Here is a 21,082-nt window from a genome sequence, read left to right as displayed (position 1 = left end):
ACAAAGCTGGAAGCTGACCGGAAACTAATAACTTTTAGAGGCTTTTTGCAGTATAGTTATCCACTAAAAAGAAAAAAAAATATTTTTAACAAAAAGTATCTTATTTTTTTTTGTAAAGGACTTTTTACAACTGTCAGTTCGTCGATAATATATTTACTCTTAACACTTTAAACTCCCAAAATGGTTTCAGCAAGTTATCAGCGATAACTTGCGTAGTTGCATGTAAATACCTTGTTTTACTAGAAACACTGGTCGTCGATTTTCCTCAATAACAATACTATGTTTTTATAGACACTTTCCTTAAAGTTTAAATATTTTGCTCTACATCAACAAACTCAATAATTTTTAAATCATTTGTGAATACAAAATATGAAAAAGGCATTATTTAATTCCCGTCAGCTAGGCTTACGCTGATAGTTAATTGTATAAACCTACCACTTTCTGTCAATGCGGGTTGGTAGGATTTTTGGTGGTTTAATGATAATGCTCAATTCTGTAACAATCATTATTATCAGATGCTTAGGAGTTAAGACAATGGAAGGACATGGAAGAAAGAGAGAGAGAGAGGCACCAAGTTTTTTTACCTGACCCAGGACTATGACCATATAATCCGAACCACGAACTAGACTAACAAGCTAAATGTACAGCAATCTCCAGAATTACCTACTCGTACTAAAGTTCCTCATATCATAATAATTCAAGTAGGCTTTCAAGCAGGTTCTGTTGAGAAGAGCAAGAAACTCAACAGTTGGTCTTTTGAAAAGAAATCATACATTATTATAATTTACGAGTGTTAAAATCATTACAATTTCTTTTATTTTTACTTCCTGTGTTTTTTTTTATTCTTTACAAGTTAGCCCTTGTCTACAATCCCATCTGATGGTAAGTGATGATGCAATCTAAGATGAAAGCCGGCGGAGGAGGAGGATGAAAATCCACACCCCTTTCGGTTTCGACATCGTACCGGAGCGCTAAATCGCTTGGCGGTACGTCTTTGCCGGTAGGGTGTTAACTAGCCGCAGCCGAAGCCTCCCACTTATATACCTAGACCAATTAAGAGATCATCAATCGGCCCAGCCGGGGACGGTGGATGCTGATCCAGTGGCCTCCAAGTATCTTTATCATTAAGAAATTCACCAATTGTGTCCCTCGACTTAGTAAGACTTTTGTTCTGCTGATACTTCAAGGATCAGAAAATGCGACTAACAAAATTACTGCGAAGAAAATACATTATTCAGGCCCTAAGAAAGATGTCTCAGCTAGGAGGATGGTATAAATATTCATAGCCCCTAAAACCGCCTAAGGACACCATACTCCGATAGACCGCATCCGAATCTTGCCGGAAAGATGTCCCCAATTTTGGATACAAACTTAGTTTAGATTTATAGGCAGACCCAGTTTCTTATCAAGCAACGGAACCTATTTCCTCTTGAAATAGCGGTTTTAGAAATCTGCGTTCCTACATTTATGTAGGTATATGTTTTTATGCTAGTATTAGCTCTCAAAAATGCTGTAATAAAGATTTGTTTTTTCTTTCTTTCTTTCAAATATTTTGAAAATTTAAACATGTCATTTAAATTATTATTAAAAATACAAAAAGTTCAAATACGTCAAAGTTTCATTAAAACTTTAAGCTTAAATTATTTTAAACTAGCGGACGCCGGCGACTTCGTCCGCGTGGTATTTAGTTTTTCACAAATCCCTCGGGATAAAAAGTAGTCTATGTGTTAATACAGGCTATAATATATCTTAATAAAAAATTTCAGCTAATTCGGTAGTTGAGGCGTGAACATAATGACACATGATAGAGTAACAAACATCCAAACATCCATACAAACTTTCGCGCTTATAATATTAAGTAGGAAGTAGGATATATTTCGTTGAAAATATAGTACCTATTTATTTTATTTGTAGTAAGTATTTAAATTTTTGAATAAATTTCAAATTAAAATTTTCATTTTCATTTCGATTCCTTACATTCAAACATATAAACATACACATACTCATTGATTTAAATTATAGGTTCGTATCGTTATCAACCCATATACGGCTCACTGCTGAGCTCGAGTCTCCTCTCAGAATGAGAGGGGTTAGGCCAATAGTCAACCACGCTGGCCCAATGCGGATTGGCAGACTTCACACACGCAGAGAATTAAGAAATTCTCTGGCGTGCAGGTTTCCTCACGATGTTTTCCTTCACCGTTTGAGACACGTGATTATTTAATTTCTTAAAATGCACACAACTGAAAAGTTGGAGGTGCATGCCCCGGACCGGATTCGAACCCACACCCTCCAGAATTGGAGGGAGAGGTCATATCCACTGGGCTATCACGTATCAATTATAGGTTAACTAACGTATTTTAAAATCCCTCATTTTAATATTCCACTATTATTGTAATTCTACTATTGTACTACTAATTTATTTAAGGTAAACCGTCGAAAAACGGTTTTGCTGTGAATGTTGTTCATGTATTTCGAGCAATACTATATAGCAAAAAGTTTGCCAAGTTGTTGCTACGAGGCGCGCGGGTTGTTTAAGGCGCTATGAATAGACAATGTTTAGGTTATTACGCGGGGTGCGGGGAGATACGAATTTATCGCGCCAGTCTCGCCCGCGGGCGGTGGCGCGGGGACGCGTCGCTTGAAAAATTCGCGCCTATTCGTCAATGAATAGGTTCCTACATATTATCATTAAAACATTTCCGTAATTTTATTTATAAGAAAATTTTAACTACATAATTTTTAAATTAAATACAAAACACACTTTTTCATCACGACTTCACACACGTAGAAAATTAAGAAAATTCTCAGGAATTAAAGTTTCCTCACGATGTTTTTCCTTCACTGTTTGAGACAAGTGATATTAAATTTCATAAAATGCATATCACTGAAAAGTTGGTGGTGCATGCCCCGGACCGGTTTTGAACCTACACCCTCCTAATCGAAGGCAGAGGTCATATCCATTATTCACCTACTTACCTATTTGGACAATACGCACATTGCGATCAAGTCCCAAAGTAAGCGTGTGCCATGGGTACCTATTTAGTTGATAATACCTACTTGGGTATAAATACTTATACCTAATACAATATTATGTAAACACCCAGACATTGAAAATGCATCACACATATATTTTTGTAGTCGTGGGAATCGAACCACTACCTTGGATCCAGAAAGCAGGGTCATTACCCACTGCGTCATTCGGCCGTCGCCATGAAATAGGTACCTACTACAGGGCCCTTTAGCATTTACCCATTACAAAAGGCTGACCAATAAAATTAACCCTGATAATATTGTACACCACTATAACTACAATGGGTGTAAATACACCCAGATTTAATAATTGGACTAAACTTTTTATACAAATATATTTAACATTTATAATGATGTATACATAAATATTGGTTCTTGCTCTTTGGCCTTTTGATGTATTGATTTAGTTTTTTAACCGACTTCAAAAAGGAGGAGGTTCTTACGTACACCAATTACTCAAAGACGCCTGGACCTATTTCAAAAATTCTTTTTTTGTTTGAAACGGTATAGTCCCCATTTGGTCCCATTGCCATCATGTCAAGATCTGATGATGGAATCCTGGAGAAATTGAGAGGAACTTTCGAAAATTATATGGGTGTCTAGTGTGTTCGTAAGCTTTTCTATTTAGTACTTTTAAACACTAAAATTTCATGAAGGTTTAAAATCGATCTGATGATGGAGCCATAAAAAAGACGAGGGAACTCTTCGGCGATTTACAGCAGTGTTTCGGCTTGATTAATTTGTATTAATGAGAACTTTCCACAATAGGGGTTTGGTGATGAATACCAAGGACAATTAAGGGAACTCCTTAACAGTTTACAGTAACTACCTTGTGTTTGGCCTTGATTAATTCGTATTGCTGAGAACTTTCTACCTAGATGAGTTGTGTCTGTTATTAGGGGTCTGTTAATGAAGACCAAGGTCAATTAAGGGAACCCCTTAACGGTTTACGGTAGCTACCTTGTGCTTGGGCTTGATTAATTTGTATTGGTGAGAATTTTGTACCAAGATGGGTTGTGACTGTCATTAGGGGTCTGATGTATTAGTTTGAGATGAAATTTTACACTAAAAATGGAAAAATAATAAAAATTTTAATAAAAAAAATACAACCGACTTCAAAACCTAAAAACTTACCCACTAAACTAAAAAGCGAAAAATAACATCATAATATGTTCAACCTGCTGATTAGTATGAAGGCGATGCTAAGCCGGTGATGTATTAATTTAAGCCATGTGAGAATATCTTATAGATTTAGATTTTGCAGACAGTGTTGTTTCATGTGGTCCTGTCAGAAATGGCTTAAATTAAGACAACACCGGCTAAGCGCCGCCTTCATACTGATCAGCAGGTAGAACATATTATGATGTTATTTTTTTATTGAAAAAAAAACCAGTTAATTAATTGCCTACGAAAAAATGGTTCTCAATATTATAGTTATTTTAAAGGGGTATGTAAAAATTAAAAACATATATAATTTAAATTAATCGGTCTTTATATTTGGTTAATATGCATCAATAAGCCTTTAAATTGACCTATTACTTATCTTCAATCTACAAAGAATCAACATTTTTATATCTTATTTCTAATGATCATTTTTATATCTAAATAATTTCTAAATCATTTCTATATCTAATATCTAGTATTCTTTTTCGAAGATAGTACAAAGTACAGTAGAATAAATATAACTGAGATATATTGGAAGTAATTATTGTCGACATTTTATATATGTTGATATTCACAATAGACACACAATATCCACTTCCTGTGCTAACTCTATATAAAACGCCAATGCATATTCTACCTTTTCTTCGACCGATCTAAAATAAAAATGGCATATAAATGTCATGAGACTTATGAAATAATACAATTAATAAATAAAGATAAATACAATACATTCAATTATATTATTACATTATTACCTCCATTATTACGCTTTCCAGTAGTATTATAATTCGTTAAAACTAAGCAGTCTGCTGTTACAAGGGTAATTTTCTTTTTTATCACAGAGTGAATTAGGAGGAGGAGGATTTTCTTCTCTTGGCATACCTCGCGCTCTTCGTAAATCAACCAATCCTGGCAATAGCCAATCCATATAAAAATTGAGAAGTATTTCTTTCATTTTTTTTCTCCCAGAAATCATCATCTCTTAAGATCGTTTCTGTTTTGAGAGGCTTATTTTCACTACTCCATACTCCAAATAAACACTTTGCTCTTCGTGAAACGTGTAACTGCCCTTGTATCTGATAATATCAGTTACTATTCTTATTTATACGTTTAGTTTTCTTATTGTAATTCCATATTTGTATCTTATTTTGTTGAATGGATTCTTTAAGCCCATTCTTGAAGGTCACTATCGGACATTTTATTTCCACAATTGTGTCATCTCCTATTAATCTATCGGGTGTAGCTCCAATAAAAGGAAAGTCATGGTCCACGAATAGACCACAAGGGTCAATAACGACTTAATCTTGTAATGTAAGTTGTTTAATGGCAATGTGTTCATTTTTCACACCATGGGCAATTGCTGCTATATTATTTAAGTGAAATGCATAATATTTATGATTCTTCGACCTTGCACTGGTTCATATGTACCTCGATCGATCTTAGTGTATAACTGCTCCTCGGCAACTTCTCTAAAACATAGTAAAATTACATCGACTTTCAGCTAAATTGTATAAATAGTTATGTGTTCTAAGATTTATGAAAAATATCTCACTACTTATTGTTATATTTGAAATTACTTTAGTAGAAGAATAGGTAGAAGTAAAGTAACCCTAAATTTTGTTTATCAAACCATCCCTATTTTTTAATGCCGGCAAGGCAAAACAACTTTTGCCGAGTAGTATTTAATAATAGTCACCAATAAATTGCGACGACAACCCCCAAGTCTAAATATGGCACTGATTAGATCAGCGGTCGATGTCCTTTTTCCTATCCACGACGACTTCTGCCGGATTGCAGAAGATGCTTCTCAAACAGTTGAAGTGACTACAGAAGAGATCAAGTCAGCTGCAAAAAGCCTGAAATTAAAAAAGGCTCCAGGGCCCGACCTCATTTACCTCGAAGTGGTCAAAATCGCGGTTGAGACAATCCCGGAAAAAATTAAGGGCGTTCTAGACAAGGTCTTTAAATCTGGCATTTTTCCGTCAACTTGGAAGATAGCCAGTCTGGTGTTGCTCAAAAAAGCAAACAAACCTGCCGACGACCCAACCGGATACAGACCTATCTGCCTACTAGACAGTTACGGAAAATTGACGGAACGAGTACTCCTAAACCGAATTGAAAACCTACTACCCGAACACGGCGGACTTTCTAATAATCAGTACGGTTTCAGGAAAGGTCGCTCAACCCTGATGGCGGTACAGGAAATAGTACGAACTGCTATAAAGGCGAAGAGTGGTACACAAAAAACCCGAAAATTGTGTGCCCTAATATGTCTAGATGTCAGAAACGCTTTTAATTCTGCCTCCTGGAGAGAGATAGTTCTCGAACTTAAAAAGAGAAAATTCCCCGGGTATATACTAAACCTTGTAAGCAGCTATCTTGAAGACAGACGCGTCAAAGTTAAAGATTGTACGGGAAAAGAGGATGTTATTAAAGTCAGCAGTGGGGTGCCCCAAGGATCAATCCTAGGGCCGACTCTCTGGAACATTCTATACGACGGGGTTCTTCACCTTAAACAGGAAGAGGGCATCCAGCTAGTGGGTTTTGCCGACGATCTGGCGCTAGTAGTTGTTGCAAATACAGAGAAATCTCTCATGACTAGGGCAAACACAGCGCTCCGACGAATCAATGCATGGATGAAGGAAAAGAAGCTTGCTTTAGCACCTGAGAAGACTGAGGCTATTGTTTTTAGCGGAAGGCGGAAACTAGACCCAATAAAGTTTGTAGTTGATGATATGGCAGTTGCTCCTAAAGAGCACGTTAAATACCTCGGGGTGTGGCTCGATAAAAGCCTCAACTACAAAAAACACGTTGAAGAGGTCGCCAAAAAATCCCAAAACTTGGTCGAGGCACTGCACAAACTGATGCCAACAAGAGGGGGACCTAGAGCGAGCAAGAAGAGAGTACTGGCTTCGGTAGCTCACTCCGTTGTTCTCTACGGAGCGCCGATTTACGAAAATGCCATGAGAGTCGAACTGTATCGGAAAAAATTAGAGGCAGTACAGAGGCGGATGGCAATAGGCATAACTGGAGCATATAGAACTATCTCCACAGACGCAGTACTTGTTTTAGCCGGTCTTGTCCCTGTAGACAAACTAATTAGAGAACGCGCGCAATCTTTTCTGGATAAAGAATCGAGTTCACATGAACTACGCGAAAAGACCCTGACGGAATGGGGAACAGAATGGTCCGCGGGCGGAAAAGGAACGTGGACGAGGGAGCTAATTAAAGATCTAAAAAGCTGGCATCAGAGGAATCATGGAGAGATGGACCGATGGCTCACGCAGGCTCTGAGCGGTCACGGAGTGTTCAACACCTACCTCTTCGCAATAGGGAAATCTCCCTCCGAAAATTGCTACTTCTGTGGAAAAGAGGACACTCCGCGACATGCCATATTCGAATGCCCTGCCTATGACGATCTGAGAGGGGCGACACATGGGGTAGATGGCCACGTAGACTCCGGCAGCCTGATTTCGCGTATGCTGTCAAGCGAAGGCGAGTGGCAGAAATATGCACAAATGCTCCGGAAAATAATGATAAGAAAGGAAGAAAAGGAAAAAGAGGAGAAAAAGAAATGGGAAATACCCTAGAGGCAGTTAGCACGATGTAATGCCATGCAGTTCCGTGCTAACTCTGACGATAAAAAAAAAAAAAATTTAATAAACCGTTTACCCATCATAATTTGGTTTCTGCATAGCTCCTGTATCTATTGAGATTGGTGTTGGTTCAGCTGTTGGTATTGTCAGCGATTTTGCAGGGCATTCGTGCTGAGAATTCTGTATTCTAAAATTAAAAAAAACGACCTTTGAAATTGATGCGAAAACTCTTGTAAGGATATTGTTTCTATGTCATTCGTTAATATGATTTTTGACGAAATTGCTATTGAGACCTGTATGTTGTTGGACAATTACTTAGGTGATCAAAAAAGTATAATACTTAAGTAATTTTGTGATTTATTATTATAATTATTTATTTATTAACTGATTAAGATGGGGTGCGATGTTTTGAAAACTATTCAAATAAGTTTTAGATAATTAGGTAGTGTATCTACCATTGGCGTTTTATACATTGATTACGTGACACCCTGTATAAATATTTATTGTGGGTGTTTTTACACCCATTTTAATCATAGAACATGTATGTATTATGATTAAAATGGGTTATAGCATTTAAGGGTTAAAGAATTAGAACAAAACTTATATTAATGGCTTCAGCAATTCAGCCGTGAAAGGTAAAAGACAAACAGACAGATTCTTTTGCATTCATAGGCTTTTGCCAAGGTAAAAAATTGAGAAGTTTGTACGTATAGTGCCCTATCTGATCCAGGTTCGCAAGGAGTACTCAGGGTAGGCTATGCATTTTTGCATCTATGAAGTGCACGCAACTGAGAGTGAACAGGTGATTCTTTTGCATTTATTTAGTTTAGGTCATCGATAATAAAAACTTACTCTTGCAAAACTGGTCGAATTGATGGATTTTCAGAATTAATCTTCAAAAGTCTTTTCCGACTGAAAACAAATAAATATTAAAATAAAAAAAAGGAAAATATGAAAAAATTAAATTACTTTATTAGAAAAATTAAAAAAAAATTATATCATGTAAGTGTCCAAGGCTCGAACTCGCAGAATATAATACTTAGTGTAATCGACATCCCCCTATTCCACGAAACTACTATGAGAAAATTTGAAAAATAGGTACAGTACTCGTGTACATAGACATTCACACATCACCAAATATGTTATTTGTTAAAAAATCATTAAAAAAAAATAGATAAGCAGGTACTTACACAACTTCGAGCATATGCTTTTGTTGTTTTTTATATTGTATATTCTTCAATTTCGGGCGCATTTTAAATAATTTATACTATAATATCAATTTATTACTTATATTTAATTATTATTAACACTATAATTATGTCTATAAAACTTATGCTACACGAATGTCTCAAACTTATAAAACTAAAACAATTTTTCCTGAATAAAATATTATACGTCCGAGAGCACAACTTAGCGCACATCCGTCTAGCAGCGCGATTCAACGCTCACTGTCTAATGGAATACGAGTAACAGAGAAGACGCGATTCAGAATACAAGGACCTAAGTGCCAAATCAATAAATATTTTTTTTTAAATGTAATATTCTTTGTATTTAAAATATCGTTTGGCCAATTTCTTTAGTAACAGATGACAAATAATTATAATATTTTGTAGCGAAATTACTTTAGGTATAACTGAGATATTAAGAGTTTTAAGTATTTTCAGAGGCAATTTTGCAATTATTTTCGATCGAGGAAAGTTCGTAAAATCGTGTTTTGAGACTGGCCATTAGGTCAGAAATACGATCTATTACAACCACAAATTTATGCAGAATCATATGAGTTATACATTTTACAGACAACCCCAATCATTCAGCGTGATTTAGCTGTACATAGCGCCTTAAATATTTAAGTTATTTATGTCGCAATGTGCGTGCATGCGTACATTTTCCGTTTCCGTTTTGCGGTAGATTTTTAGGGATCCGTAGTCAAAGCTTTTGTTTCTTTGGTGGTCACTATCTTATATATTACATTTTTAATAATAAAATAATTGTGTACTATCTAACGTTTCTGCTTAATTTTTTACTTTACTTTCCTTTTTGTAATGTATTTCTTTTTGTAATTAGTCCTAGTCCAACGGAAAGCATTAGAAAATCTTACCTGGTCTCCACGATACAGATCAATCTAGTGTGGAGACCACAGGCAATGTTATGTTTTTTTTTTTGTATCTATTTTTGGTCAATAAAGATTTTATTATTATTATTATAACCTATATTAAGTATTTGAAAATCGCTGTGGACTTCTTTTGAAACGTGCTGAACTTGGACACTCCGTGGAACAGATATAAATACCTATGTAGTTGAAAATTTTGAAATTTCGCGTAATGCAGAATAACGACTTTTACACTCTGTTTTCTCTCTCTCTCAAAAGATCTTTGGATCTTCATTGTATATTTTTTAACACCACATCGTTCATTCGCTTTTCGAGTGAAAAATGGGACTTAATGAAAAATGTTTTACAAAATATAGTGATAGAAGGATAAGGATAAAAGGGATCTCGGAAAGTGAAAGAGTCTGTGACGTTGGTGGTAGGTTAAATGATATACCAGCGTCTTTAGAATTAGAACGGGTTTTAGCCGGTAGGAGTCCGGCATTACCCAAACGGTTGTCAATGAGGACTTTCCCCCCTAGGAAAAAAAAGTTAGCTTTCTAGCAAATAAATATCATCATATTTAGTCCATTATGCTTCAATGCTACAGATATACACATGGATGGATGGAACTGAAAGACAGTAATTCAGTTTCTTCAAGAACATACAACTTTACAATGAAAAAGAAACGAACTACACAGTGAATAAACTTCATTTTAAGATTTTCCTTCTTTATGGATATTTCTGCGGAACCCTACCATGTTGTATCACGCACTTGTCAGTTACTTTTATTTTTATGCGTTGAGCTGGTAATGGCGGAGATATCATAATTCGTTTATTCGAGGCACGCGAAAAGCATATTTTGAGTGAAAATATGGCTCAGTCAATACGTGTTATTGCTATTCCTTTCAACGTAGTACACGTTCTATGTCCACTTACCATCGGATAGGCAATTTACTTTTTGCTAGTGGGAATAATTATCATTTTAATAGATCAGAGTTGTAAAACTTTAGTTTACGTTACTTAAACGTAAGCCTGTCATAGCCAGAGATACCCTATTTTGTGAAGTTTGCCATGACCGTAATGCTCACCACTCACCATCCAATAAGTTCACGAGCCTGCCTCACTAACGGCAGGACATCCGATAAAATTGATCGTGTGCTGGTAGCCGTTAGTGCTGCAGGCACGTGATCTTATTGGATGGTGGGTGGCTAGCATGATTCCTATCGAGTTTGGACATCACGGTCCAATGATGGCTTTGGAAGGTAGGTTTTAAGGGTCCAGATCCTCAATCGTCCATGTATAAAATGTAATTATTTGTTTTTTTTTTCTACGAGGTATCATGAGGAATCATCTCTCCAGTCTGGGGCCTGGGGATGGAAAACATGATTTCTCATAAAATTAGCTTGCGACAAGCCTAGAGACCCTTAAAGTTTTCTTATAAACAAACAAATCTTTATCAGTCATAGGGTTGCCAGGAAGCTAATTGACTGGCGATTGGGGACTTATTGGGAATTATGCCTAGGATAATAATATAAAACACTATAATACAATACAATATTTTCCAAAATCCGCCACAATCCAAACTCCATAATTAGTTTTAGGCTTTATAAAATAAAATATGTCTGGCTCTCAGTTCAGGCCGATTCTAAATAAAATTCTTATTTGTAAAATTATTTAGTAAATGAAGACTCAGTGATTTGAAATGAAACAAAACAAACATTTTTAAATCAGACAAATCTAAAGCTGACTTCACATATAGAAGGCCGACCTATAAAGTATTCTGGTAGATGTCCGATCACAGTTTTATATTTAGCGATGTAGGGTTGCCACGTCGCCAAAACTAATAGCCGGACAAACCGACTAGTTTGGCCGGACATTTGGATTAAAAGCCCGCACACCCTACATTATTGCGGATTTTGGGTCTCAGTAATAATTGTATGAAAAATCAAGATTTTTATTACTAAAACTCTGGTTAAATATAAATAAAATCAAGTTAAGTAATCAAATAAAGTCATCAGTTAAAATTCAATTCTTGAAAAACAATCGACTAACAAAATCCGGACAAGCCTAAAAGCTGGACACAGTTTATTTTGGCCGGACACGCAGTCAAAAAGCCCAACTGTGTCCGGCTTTATCCAGAGGCCTGGCAACGCTATGGAAATACTTTTAGTGTGTGGGCACTGTCTTATTTCTAGACACGGGCGAATAAAAGTCGTTTATGTAAACATTCCGCATTTTCATTGATGTTGGCTTTATGTCAACTTGTTTATTATTTCACTGGTAAATCTCGCCGCCAATGTCAATACATTGTGAGTATGCGATAATTGTTAATCGATAATCTATCATATTTTTAAATATCTTCATCATTTTCATTAATTAATATTCGTTGAGTTCGAACGGAAAGAATTAATTCACTAAACTCATGAATATCTTGAGTGTACAGTACAAGAGTAAATATGTTTCTATCGTGCTTTTAATTTGATTGTAATCGTCGTAATCAACCCATATTCGGCTCACTGAGCTTGAGTCTCTTCTCAGAATGAGAGGGGTTAGGCCAATAGTCCACTAGCCTAATGCGGATTGGCAGACTACACACACGCAGAGAATTAAGAAAATTATCTGTTATGCAGGTTTCCTCACGATGTTTTCCTTCAGAGTTTGAGACACGTGATACTCGTATTTAATTTCTTAAAATGCACACAACTGAAAAGTTGGAGGTGCATGTCCCGGTCCGGATTCGACCACACTCTTCGGAATCGGAGGCAGAGGTCATATCCACTGGGCTATCACGGCTCACATTTTACTTTACTATTAAATTAAAAAAATATTGTAGATGTTATGGGTTGATAACAAACTCTTTCGAGCATATTATTTATTTATTTATTTATTTATTTATTTATTTAATGTACTTGGAGAGCAATATTTGTTATACCGCGGTAGCTTATACTCGTAGATTACACATCAAAGTGGTTGTTAACAATGTGGTAATTTCGATTTTCTCATCGGTATCCGAGTGGCCGACTTTCCTTCGTAATACTCCATTTGCTATTCGTGTTCGCGCTGCATTTCAATCCATCAATTATCTCGTCGATGGCTAACAATTACAATGTTATGTGTATTGGAATATTTACATGTTAGCTACACGTGAAAACGTAACTCAAAACCGTGTTGTTTGGACGTCCTTATAAGAGGCCTATGTTCAACAGTGGATGCCCATCGGCTGATAATAATTAATAGTTATAATGATGACCTACATGTAGACGGTTTAGGTTATTAGTCTTTGGATGACTCGACAGAAGGCCTGTCAACTGAATAAAGAAGCCTTGATTGGAAACTTTATCACCATTACTTTTATTTGTTTTAATGTAAAAACAATAAAATTAATCAAGATTATTTAATTAAGCAGATAAACCAATGTGAGAAAATATCCTCAACGCTCAATTGACTGACATCTCCGTTCATCTTTATCATCATCATTGTTACTCGTTTACTGTTGGACAAGGACAAGGCCTCGTGTTAAGAGCCACCTCCATCCATCGGCTCCTTTACTCTGCTTAATGTCATCGGTCTACTTAGTAAGGAGTCGACCGACAATACCCGTGCATTGTCACTATTCCAACACTTGTCTATTATTCCTGGAGATTTTCCATTGTATATTATAGATATTTTTTTAGATTTAGGTATTTTCATCAAATAGATTTGTAAGAACTAAGCCAAAAATTAAAAGGTTTTCTTTTCTTCTATTTTCTTTCTCTGTTTCTAGTAAACTTTCTCAGTCACGTTTCATAAACATCAACTCTTCCCTATCATTCATGAAAATAGAGGCAATTTATGTCTTAAGTACAATTATAGATATTCAATACAATATATTTTTTGGTATTCAAGGAAATCTATTGAGTTCTGTATTTAAGGTCATACCTTTTTTGTTACGGAAAAACATTCTTCGTCGATTCGTCGCTTGTTTTTCTTATTTATTTTACTCACATTTATCATTGTCGACGTTTTGGATGCAGAGTTAACAAATTTAAGTTGTAAAACACATGTTTGGACACATTTTATTCTGGCTATGTAGCTTTGTTAGGTGAGTATATCTTCAAAGAAAGTTTTACTGGAGCTGTAGACAATGGCCACTAGAATTATAATGCAATCAAATCAAAAATTTAGTAGAAAATTAGGGATATGCAAACACATCTACGAGTAACATTCAGATCCCCCTTTTTAAGTCACTTAGTAACAAAAACAATCAATCTAACAACGAGCTTTAAAGAATATCTAAATACATATAAGCTTGTCTAAAATAATATTATAAAGAGGTAAGATTTTAGTTTTTGTTTGTTGCTAATTAGCTTGGTAACTACTGGTCCAATTTAAAAAAAAAAAATATCAACAATAAAAAACCACTTTATCACAACATTGGCTATATTTTATCCCCGAATCCCCACGGGAACGGAAACTACGCGGTTGAAACCGCGAGGGATTTGCTAGTTTCCAATATCTAAATTAACTTGTAACTTGTGAACACGTAAACGGGTTTAATCTGCATTGATATCTCTCGACTCTCGAGTCAGAGGTGCGGCAACTATTGCAGAACTTTCAGACAGTTTGCAGCGATGACAAACATTTTCAAATGACAGTCTATCTAGATAAGTTTTAGAACTTCGATAATGGCTTGGAAGTCTAGATATCAGTCCGTTAATAGCACGTTAGAGATGCTAGACGAAAGTAGGGCACAATATTAGGACTTAACACTTTAGCTTAAGGAATTGAACGTGTGATATTCAACTGTGCTTATTTTTTATAACTTACGATGACGTCTCACCATCATAGTATCTAAGGAATGCCACGAGCTAAATAAACATTTTAATAACTGCACTTTAAAAGGGTTGATCAATATTAGTAGTTTTAATTTTATAAGATAAAAATTATAAAATTTTATAAAATTGAAATAAAGATAATTTGCAACTTAGTAATTTGGGGCACGCTTGGATAGACAGCTAGGGGTATTTAGATAAGTCCTTGGTATATTATCAAGTGTCTATACGTGGTTTAAAAGTTTTATCGGCTTTCTTTTCTTAAACAATTAACTTGTTTCCAAACAAGTGGAAGAAAGATCTATTATTGTCACGACATTCTAGTAAGTTTCGTGCTACGCTGAGAACCGTTTCAGACAAAGGCAACTAAAACTTTATCGTCCAGTATTAACTAAGAAGAAAGCGACTGTAGTTTCAGATCTTTTTGCGCTCATTGCAAACTGTCAAAGTTCTTTAATATTTCCCACAAGTTTGCTTACGGCCCTTAATTTGATAGTGTTTCTATTTCATAGGCTTTTGAAGATTCTATTGTGGTGTTTTAGAACCTTCAAATATTGAATTGTTTATTTTTTGTTTTTCTAATTATGATGAAAATAAATTCTAATAGTCGTTCTTCCTAGTTTATTGGCATGATTTAAATTTAAAATTTAACTTGTTTATCTAAATTTTTTACCCATTCGGAATTTCTGTAATGTTGATTCCTTACATAAGTTTGTTTATGTACTTTACTAGTTTTAAAATGCATGCATTTATCGCTTTTCAACGCGGAACTAATTCCATCTTGTTTCTTTATTTATTGGCATGATATGTGGAGGACTTTTAAATTTAAAATTTAACTTATTTTAAGTATTTTACGTAGTCAGAATTTCTGTAATGTCGATTCCTTACATATTTTGGTTTATGTACTTACTATTTTTAATATGCATACGTCCTATGATTTATCGCTTTTCACCGCGGAACCGATTCTATCTTATGTTTCTGTCTGTCTCTCTGTTTACGATGATTTCTAAAATTCAGCCGATGGACGTCCACTGCAGGACATAGGCCTTATGTAGGGGCTTCCAAACATCACGATATTGAGCCGCCTGCATCCAGCGAATTCCTGCGGCTCCTAACATGTTAGCCCGCTTCCATCTTAGACTCCATCATCACTTACCATCAGGTGTGATTGTAGTCAAGGGCAACTTATAAAGAATAAAAAAAAAATTGCTCTCTTGATGCAACTCGCTTGATGTTGTCAGTCCACCTGGTGGGGGGTCGACCAACACTGCGTTTTCTAGTGCAGGGTTGCTATTCCAGCACCTTGGAACGTCCATCGGCTCTTCGAACTGTGTACTCCGCCCATTATTACTTCAGCTTTGAACTATGCTATGTCGGTGACTTTGATTCTTCTGCGAATCTCTTCATTTCTGATTCGATTACGCAGAGATATTCTAAATAAACTTAGTTTAAGGCATTATGTATAAGTCTGCTTTTGAAGTTTTTAACGTATAAAATATATCGACTTAAAAATGTATGAGTATATAAAACTACATAGGCTTGTACGAAATTAGCAGCGCTTATTGATCGATCCAGACAGCAGTGTTAGTGCCGACTGCCGACCTGTTTTATCTTGATTAATGGACCATTGGAAAACGTAGAATTCAGCTTTGATTTCGGCTTTCCGAATCATTATCTGAGGTTTGTTGCGTTTGAAATCCTATGTGGCACCTCGCAGTGGTATGCGCGGTGGATTTACAAGACGGAGGTCCTGGGTTCGATCCCCGGCTGGGCAGATTGAGATTTTCTTAAATTGTCCAGGTCTGGCTGGTGGGAGGCTTCGGCCGTGGCTAGTTACCACCCTACCGGCAAAGACGTACCGCCAAGCGATTTAGCGTTCCGGTACGATGCCGTGTAGAAACCGAAAGGGGTGTGGATTTTCATCCTCCTCCTAACAAGTTAGCCGGCTACCATCTTAGACTGCATCATCACTTACCATCAGGAGAAATTGTAGTCAAGGGCTAACTTGTAAAGAATAAAAAAAAAAAAAAAAAACCTCCAAAATATTGTGGACATGTTGTGTGGTATTTCATTGAGCCGCATAGTAAACAACGAAAGTTATTAAACAAATAACATCTAAATAGTATACATATACAATCGTGTTTTATGTGATTTTGTAGGCACGTAACATGTCTATAGTATAAAATGTCGTTGGCGGTACCTACTTGTTGTCAAACCTCGTATAATATTAATGCTTATCCAGCACAAGACACGCTTTAATCCCCACATTCCCTCGACTATGAATTATAATAATTATTTCCATACAAAGCGAAATTTCAACGGAATGGGTGCTTTATAGTATGTATGGCTAAAGTTTCGTGCTCACTGAATCTTTATTATTTTGCGTACCGCTTACTAAGTTTCTATAAATCACAAAGCTTGACTAACGTTTATGGACATTTTGGAAAAATACGATACAGGGTATGATGATATATTATGTGGAATCTTTTAGGTTGTCTATTATTTTTTTATGATTTTCTTTAAAACAATTAATGCTACATGTGAAGCTAGGTTCAATACCATATATAATATATAAAATTCTGTCGCGGTGATTGTTATCAAAGCAAATTTTATGAGATTTTGTGTACATGTCGGGTAGGTCTGTAAATCGGCCAACATCTATTTTTCATACCCCTAAATGATAAAGGTGACCCACCCCAAAATTTGCAAGACAAAATGTTTGCTGGGTCACTTAATTAATTTAATAATAACAAATCTTTAACTTCATTTATACTTCAACATATAATTAATAAAAGTGTCTATCTGTGATTTTAAAATGATTTTGTTTTTTCAAGTGGCTAAAGTTATTTATTAGCGATACTAAAACACAAGCTATATTTTTGTTATAAAAATTTTTGTACTATAATAAAAATAATTTTTGTTACCAAAAAGATTTACCCAACGGTCCGCCACGCTCGCGTGATTTCAGCTCTTTACTTGAGATTAAAGAAATTCTTCCCGAAAAGATCCCTGAGGTATAAAGAACAATGGGAGAAAATCTCGACAGAAATGTTGAAATGTTTGTAGGCGATGCACAATATAATAGAAAATTTACACTCTTATAACATTTTTTTAAATATCACACCATTAAAACTTGTTACATATACCTGCGTATGAAATATACTTAAATAATTAAATTGAAATATCTGTAGGTGATTTTAAAATAGCTGTGTTTCTCAAACGCTTATGATTATTACTTATTTACACGATAAAATAAACGAACGATTTTTTAAATTTTGGCTCTTGTCCGGGAATTATTGGATTTTAATGGTATTGGCATTTCATTCAAACCTGCGCCCTCCAATTCGAAGGCAGAGGTCATATCCACTAGGCTATCACGTCATGTCAGCAAATTATAGTAGGGGACTAAAAATAGCGAACTGCGATTACTGTGAATATTTTATGAATACGGTGTTTCGTCACAGTACGGCAGTATTCGTAGATAGCACACATACGATGCCGGGGCAGATCGCTAGTACTGCAGCAATATACCACCTGCGTGTATGTCGTCAAATTCAATATAGCTTTATGCTGTATATACTTAAGTGTACGCTTACCTTCACCTCGTTCATTTTTAATTGCAACTTCAAAGAGCTTTGAGGCCGTAACGAGATCATTTGTACAGAAAATGCTTAAATTATTTATGGATTTGACCGCATTTATTGTGTAAATTAAATAACAAACAATATATTCGAACAATATTTTTCTTTAAAGTTTAATCTCAGACCAATTATTGTGTAGGACCTGCCTCGTTAGACGTTACTTTTCTGTCAAAGTGGTCAACGGTCATGATCAACGGTCTAATGCGATTATTAAAACTGTCTCAATAGTATCGATCTCAACAGTTAGCCGAATATGATAATTGGTTCTATAATAATTGGTCTGAGAGTCTGGCTCTGGTCTAATCTGATGGTAGGCATCGGCCGTGGCTGGTTACCACCCTACCATTGAAGACGTATTGTCAAGTGATTTAGCGTTCCGGTACGATGTCCTGTAGAAACCACCAGGCGTAGAATAAACTTGGACCTCTACCAAGCCCGCTTCCATCTTGACTGTGTCGTCAATTAACCTCAGGTGAGATAACAGTCAAGGACTTGCCATTCAATAAAAAAAAATACTATGGTTTTTGCTAAGTTAATAGTTTTAAAGTCTAAGTAGCGCTTAGGGAAAATATATAACACAATGTCATGTAGTTAAATTAATGTTTCTTTGTTTCTAAAAATGTACAAGAGATTCACACAAGAACAAATATTATAAAAGGAAAAGGAAAACATTATAAAAGGAAAGATTTTTTTGTTTGTTTATTCAAACAACTGAAAGAAACTGGAAACTGGATTCATTTTAAAAACTCTTTCACCAATAGAAAGCTACATTATCAGAGAGTAAGATAGGCTATATTTTATCCTCGTTTTCCCACGGAAAAAGGAACTACGCGAATGAAACTGCAGGTGTCCTCTAATTGTGTATAAACAGCAGTTTCCACTTTTCTTTGTTTCTTACTTAATTAAAGAAAAGTAGATTACAAGGTTCATGCTCATTTGTTCAGGTAATTTAAAAATATTACACAAGATGTCACAAAGACATTTACCTCATTATAAAAATAATAAAAAAACATGTTACGAATTACTCTCCTTGAAATTAATGCTCGAAATGGCCGACTCGAAAAACCTGGTGACATGTTTAACCTCAATTTACCTTCTGACATAGTGGACCGACGAGCCTGCGGTGGCCACACATACTCGTACCTACCATATTTATGAAGGCCAAAAATTTGTCACTTACCATAGTAAGTACGGTGGCCAATTATGGTGTTTGGGACCTGCGATTGGAAGGTTTAAGAATCCACATTCTTAACCGTCCAAGTGTAATGCGTTTCTTTTTTTAAATATTTTCCTTTATTTTTTTATTTTCCAATAATTCTTATGCTGAATAAGAATTATGAGAATAGTCCTCAGTCGTAGTCACTTAATTTTGTGGCAAACCTTCGAATAATACTGTAAAAGATTTTTTACAAGGAGAACTTTAAGGGTCTCTAGAAACTAAGGGTCTGGCGATTGAAGACGATATTGTTTATGATAATGCCGTAGAAAAAATCAAAAAATAAAAGAGATCCGATTTATACTTGGATATTTTAATTTAAGACTTGAAACCTGACAACTTTCAAAGGCACCACAACCCAAACTCTATAATTTAGTAACGTAATTATCTATAGTAGGAGTAAACCTCCCAACCTTCATAAAATGAGGTATATGTGGCCACCGCATGCGCTCGTTCTATAGCCTAAAGGAATTATCTCGGGTATGAAAATAGCTGGAACCGTGTCGCTTAACTTATGCTGGGTTATTAACGTCCGTAATTGGATTCAAATCCGACCTCGATCGATTTGAAGCGGGAACAGCAGCGCTTTGCTTTGTGATTAATTAAAGCCAACAGCTCTTCTGTGTACTTCTGCGTTTTTGATCTCGTTTTTTTATTCGTTGACAAGGTAACGCTTGATTGCGGATTAATTAGAACAAGGCTACCCAATCTAATTTTGTTAAGTCTGAAAATAATCTGAAAACCACAGTTCAAGCTCTAAAATTGCCTATCTTTACCTATGGTACGAGCATGGCTTGACAATAAAGCTTGGTATTGAACTGTACTGTATTGTGTACGACTATGAAATTAGTTAGAGGTAATTTTGTAAAGTGTTGATAAGCAAAAAAAAATAAACCCCGGCTAAGTATGTTGTGGGCTCTTGTCGGACTAAGGCGCGTTTGGAACCATCGTAGCTTTAATTTCAAATTCCACCACTAAATCATGGCATAACTTGACGTTTCAAAAGCGCTTGTAAACTAAGCCTAATTTAAATAAATGAATTTTAAGTTTGAGTTTTGAGTTTTGACAAACTTTCGGCCTTCATAAAATAAGGTAAGTCAGGCCATCGCAGTCTCTCAATCCATATAAAGGATTTTGATGTATTAGTAATGTTAAGTTCCTCATTGGTCCATTGGTTAACCTGTGGATCGTGAAATCCAGGGTCGGACTGACCCACTGGGGGTTACTTTCATAAAACCATCACGGTGCTACAAACGAACAGCTCGACTTTCAAGTGTTTGTAAAAAGTGCTTATGTAAACGACTTTTTTGCATTTATTATTTTTTTTAATACAAATACAAATTTAAAATTTTATTTCGCAACAAAATTAGAAACGTAACTGATGCTGAAATCTGTTGAAATATTATATTTTCTAGAACACCATTGCCGGTTGTTGCAATGACTCATAAATACGGTGATGCTGTGTCAAATCAATATTTTACGCCGATTGTGACATGACGACGAGCTTTCTTTAAGTGCACTCTCGGTTTCAA

General features: G+C 35.6%; 3 protein-coding genes across 4 annotated transcripts in view; 1 reads left to right on the top strand and 2 right to left on the bottom strand.

Moving 5' to 3' along the window:
- Window positions 1-21,082, top strand: part of LOC112052312 (calcium uniporter protein, mitochondrial) — a 181,870-nt gene that overhangs the window by 18,460 nt on the left and 142,328 nt on the right. The window lies entirely within an intron of this gene.
- Window positions 1-21,082, bottom strand: part of LOC128198285 (protein javelin) — a 138,101-nt gene that overhangs the window by 8,840 nt on the left and 108,179 nt on the right. The window lies entirely within an intron of this gene.
- LOC128198040 (uncharacterized) lies at window positions 4,642-9,631 on the bottom strand. Its single transcript, XM_052882709.1, has 4 exons — window positions 8,984-9,631; window positions 8,646-8,705; window positions 7,870-7,980; window positions 4,642-5,666 (listed from the first exon to the last, which is right to left on the bottom strand). The coding sequence occupies exons 1-4, from the start codon at window positions 9,043-9,045 to the stop codon at window positions 5,570-5,572; spliced, it is 330 nt and encodes a 109-aa protein (XP_052738669.1). The 5' UTR covers window positions 9,046-9,631; the 3' UTR covers window positions 4,642-5,569.

This window comes from Bicyclus anynana, chromosome 7 (genome assembly GCF_947172395.1).
Source record: "Bicyclus anynana chromosome 7, ilBicAnyn1.1, whole genome shotgun sequence".
Classification (NCBI taxonomy): Eukaryota; Metazoa; Arthropoda; class Insecta; order Lepidoptera; family Nymphalidae; genus Bicyclus; species Bicyclus anynana.
Note: the sequence above shows the minus strand (reverse complement) of the source record. Positions and strands in the feature narration are given on the sequence as shown.

Bases quoted from the DNA above. Each gene is read 5' to 3' on its own strand.
- LOC128198040 (XM_052882709.1), bottom strand. From the start codon at position 9,045: ATGCGCCCGAAATTGAAGAATATACAATATAAAAAACAACAAAAGCAT. The intron at 7,981-8,645 runs GTAAGTTTTTAT...TTTTAATTTTAG, and splicing joins ATTCGACCAGTTTTGCAAGA to AATACAGAATTCTCAGCACG. The intron at 5,667-7,869 runs GTAAACGGTTTA...ACTATGTTTTAG, and splicing joins CAGAAACCAAATTATGATGG to AGAAGTTGCCGAGGAGCAGT.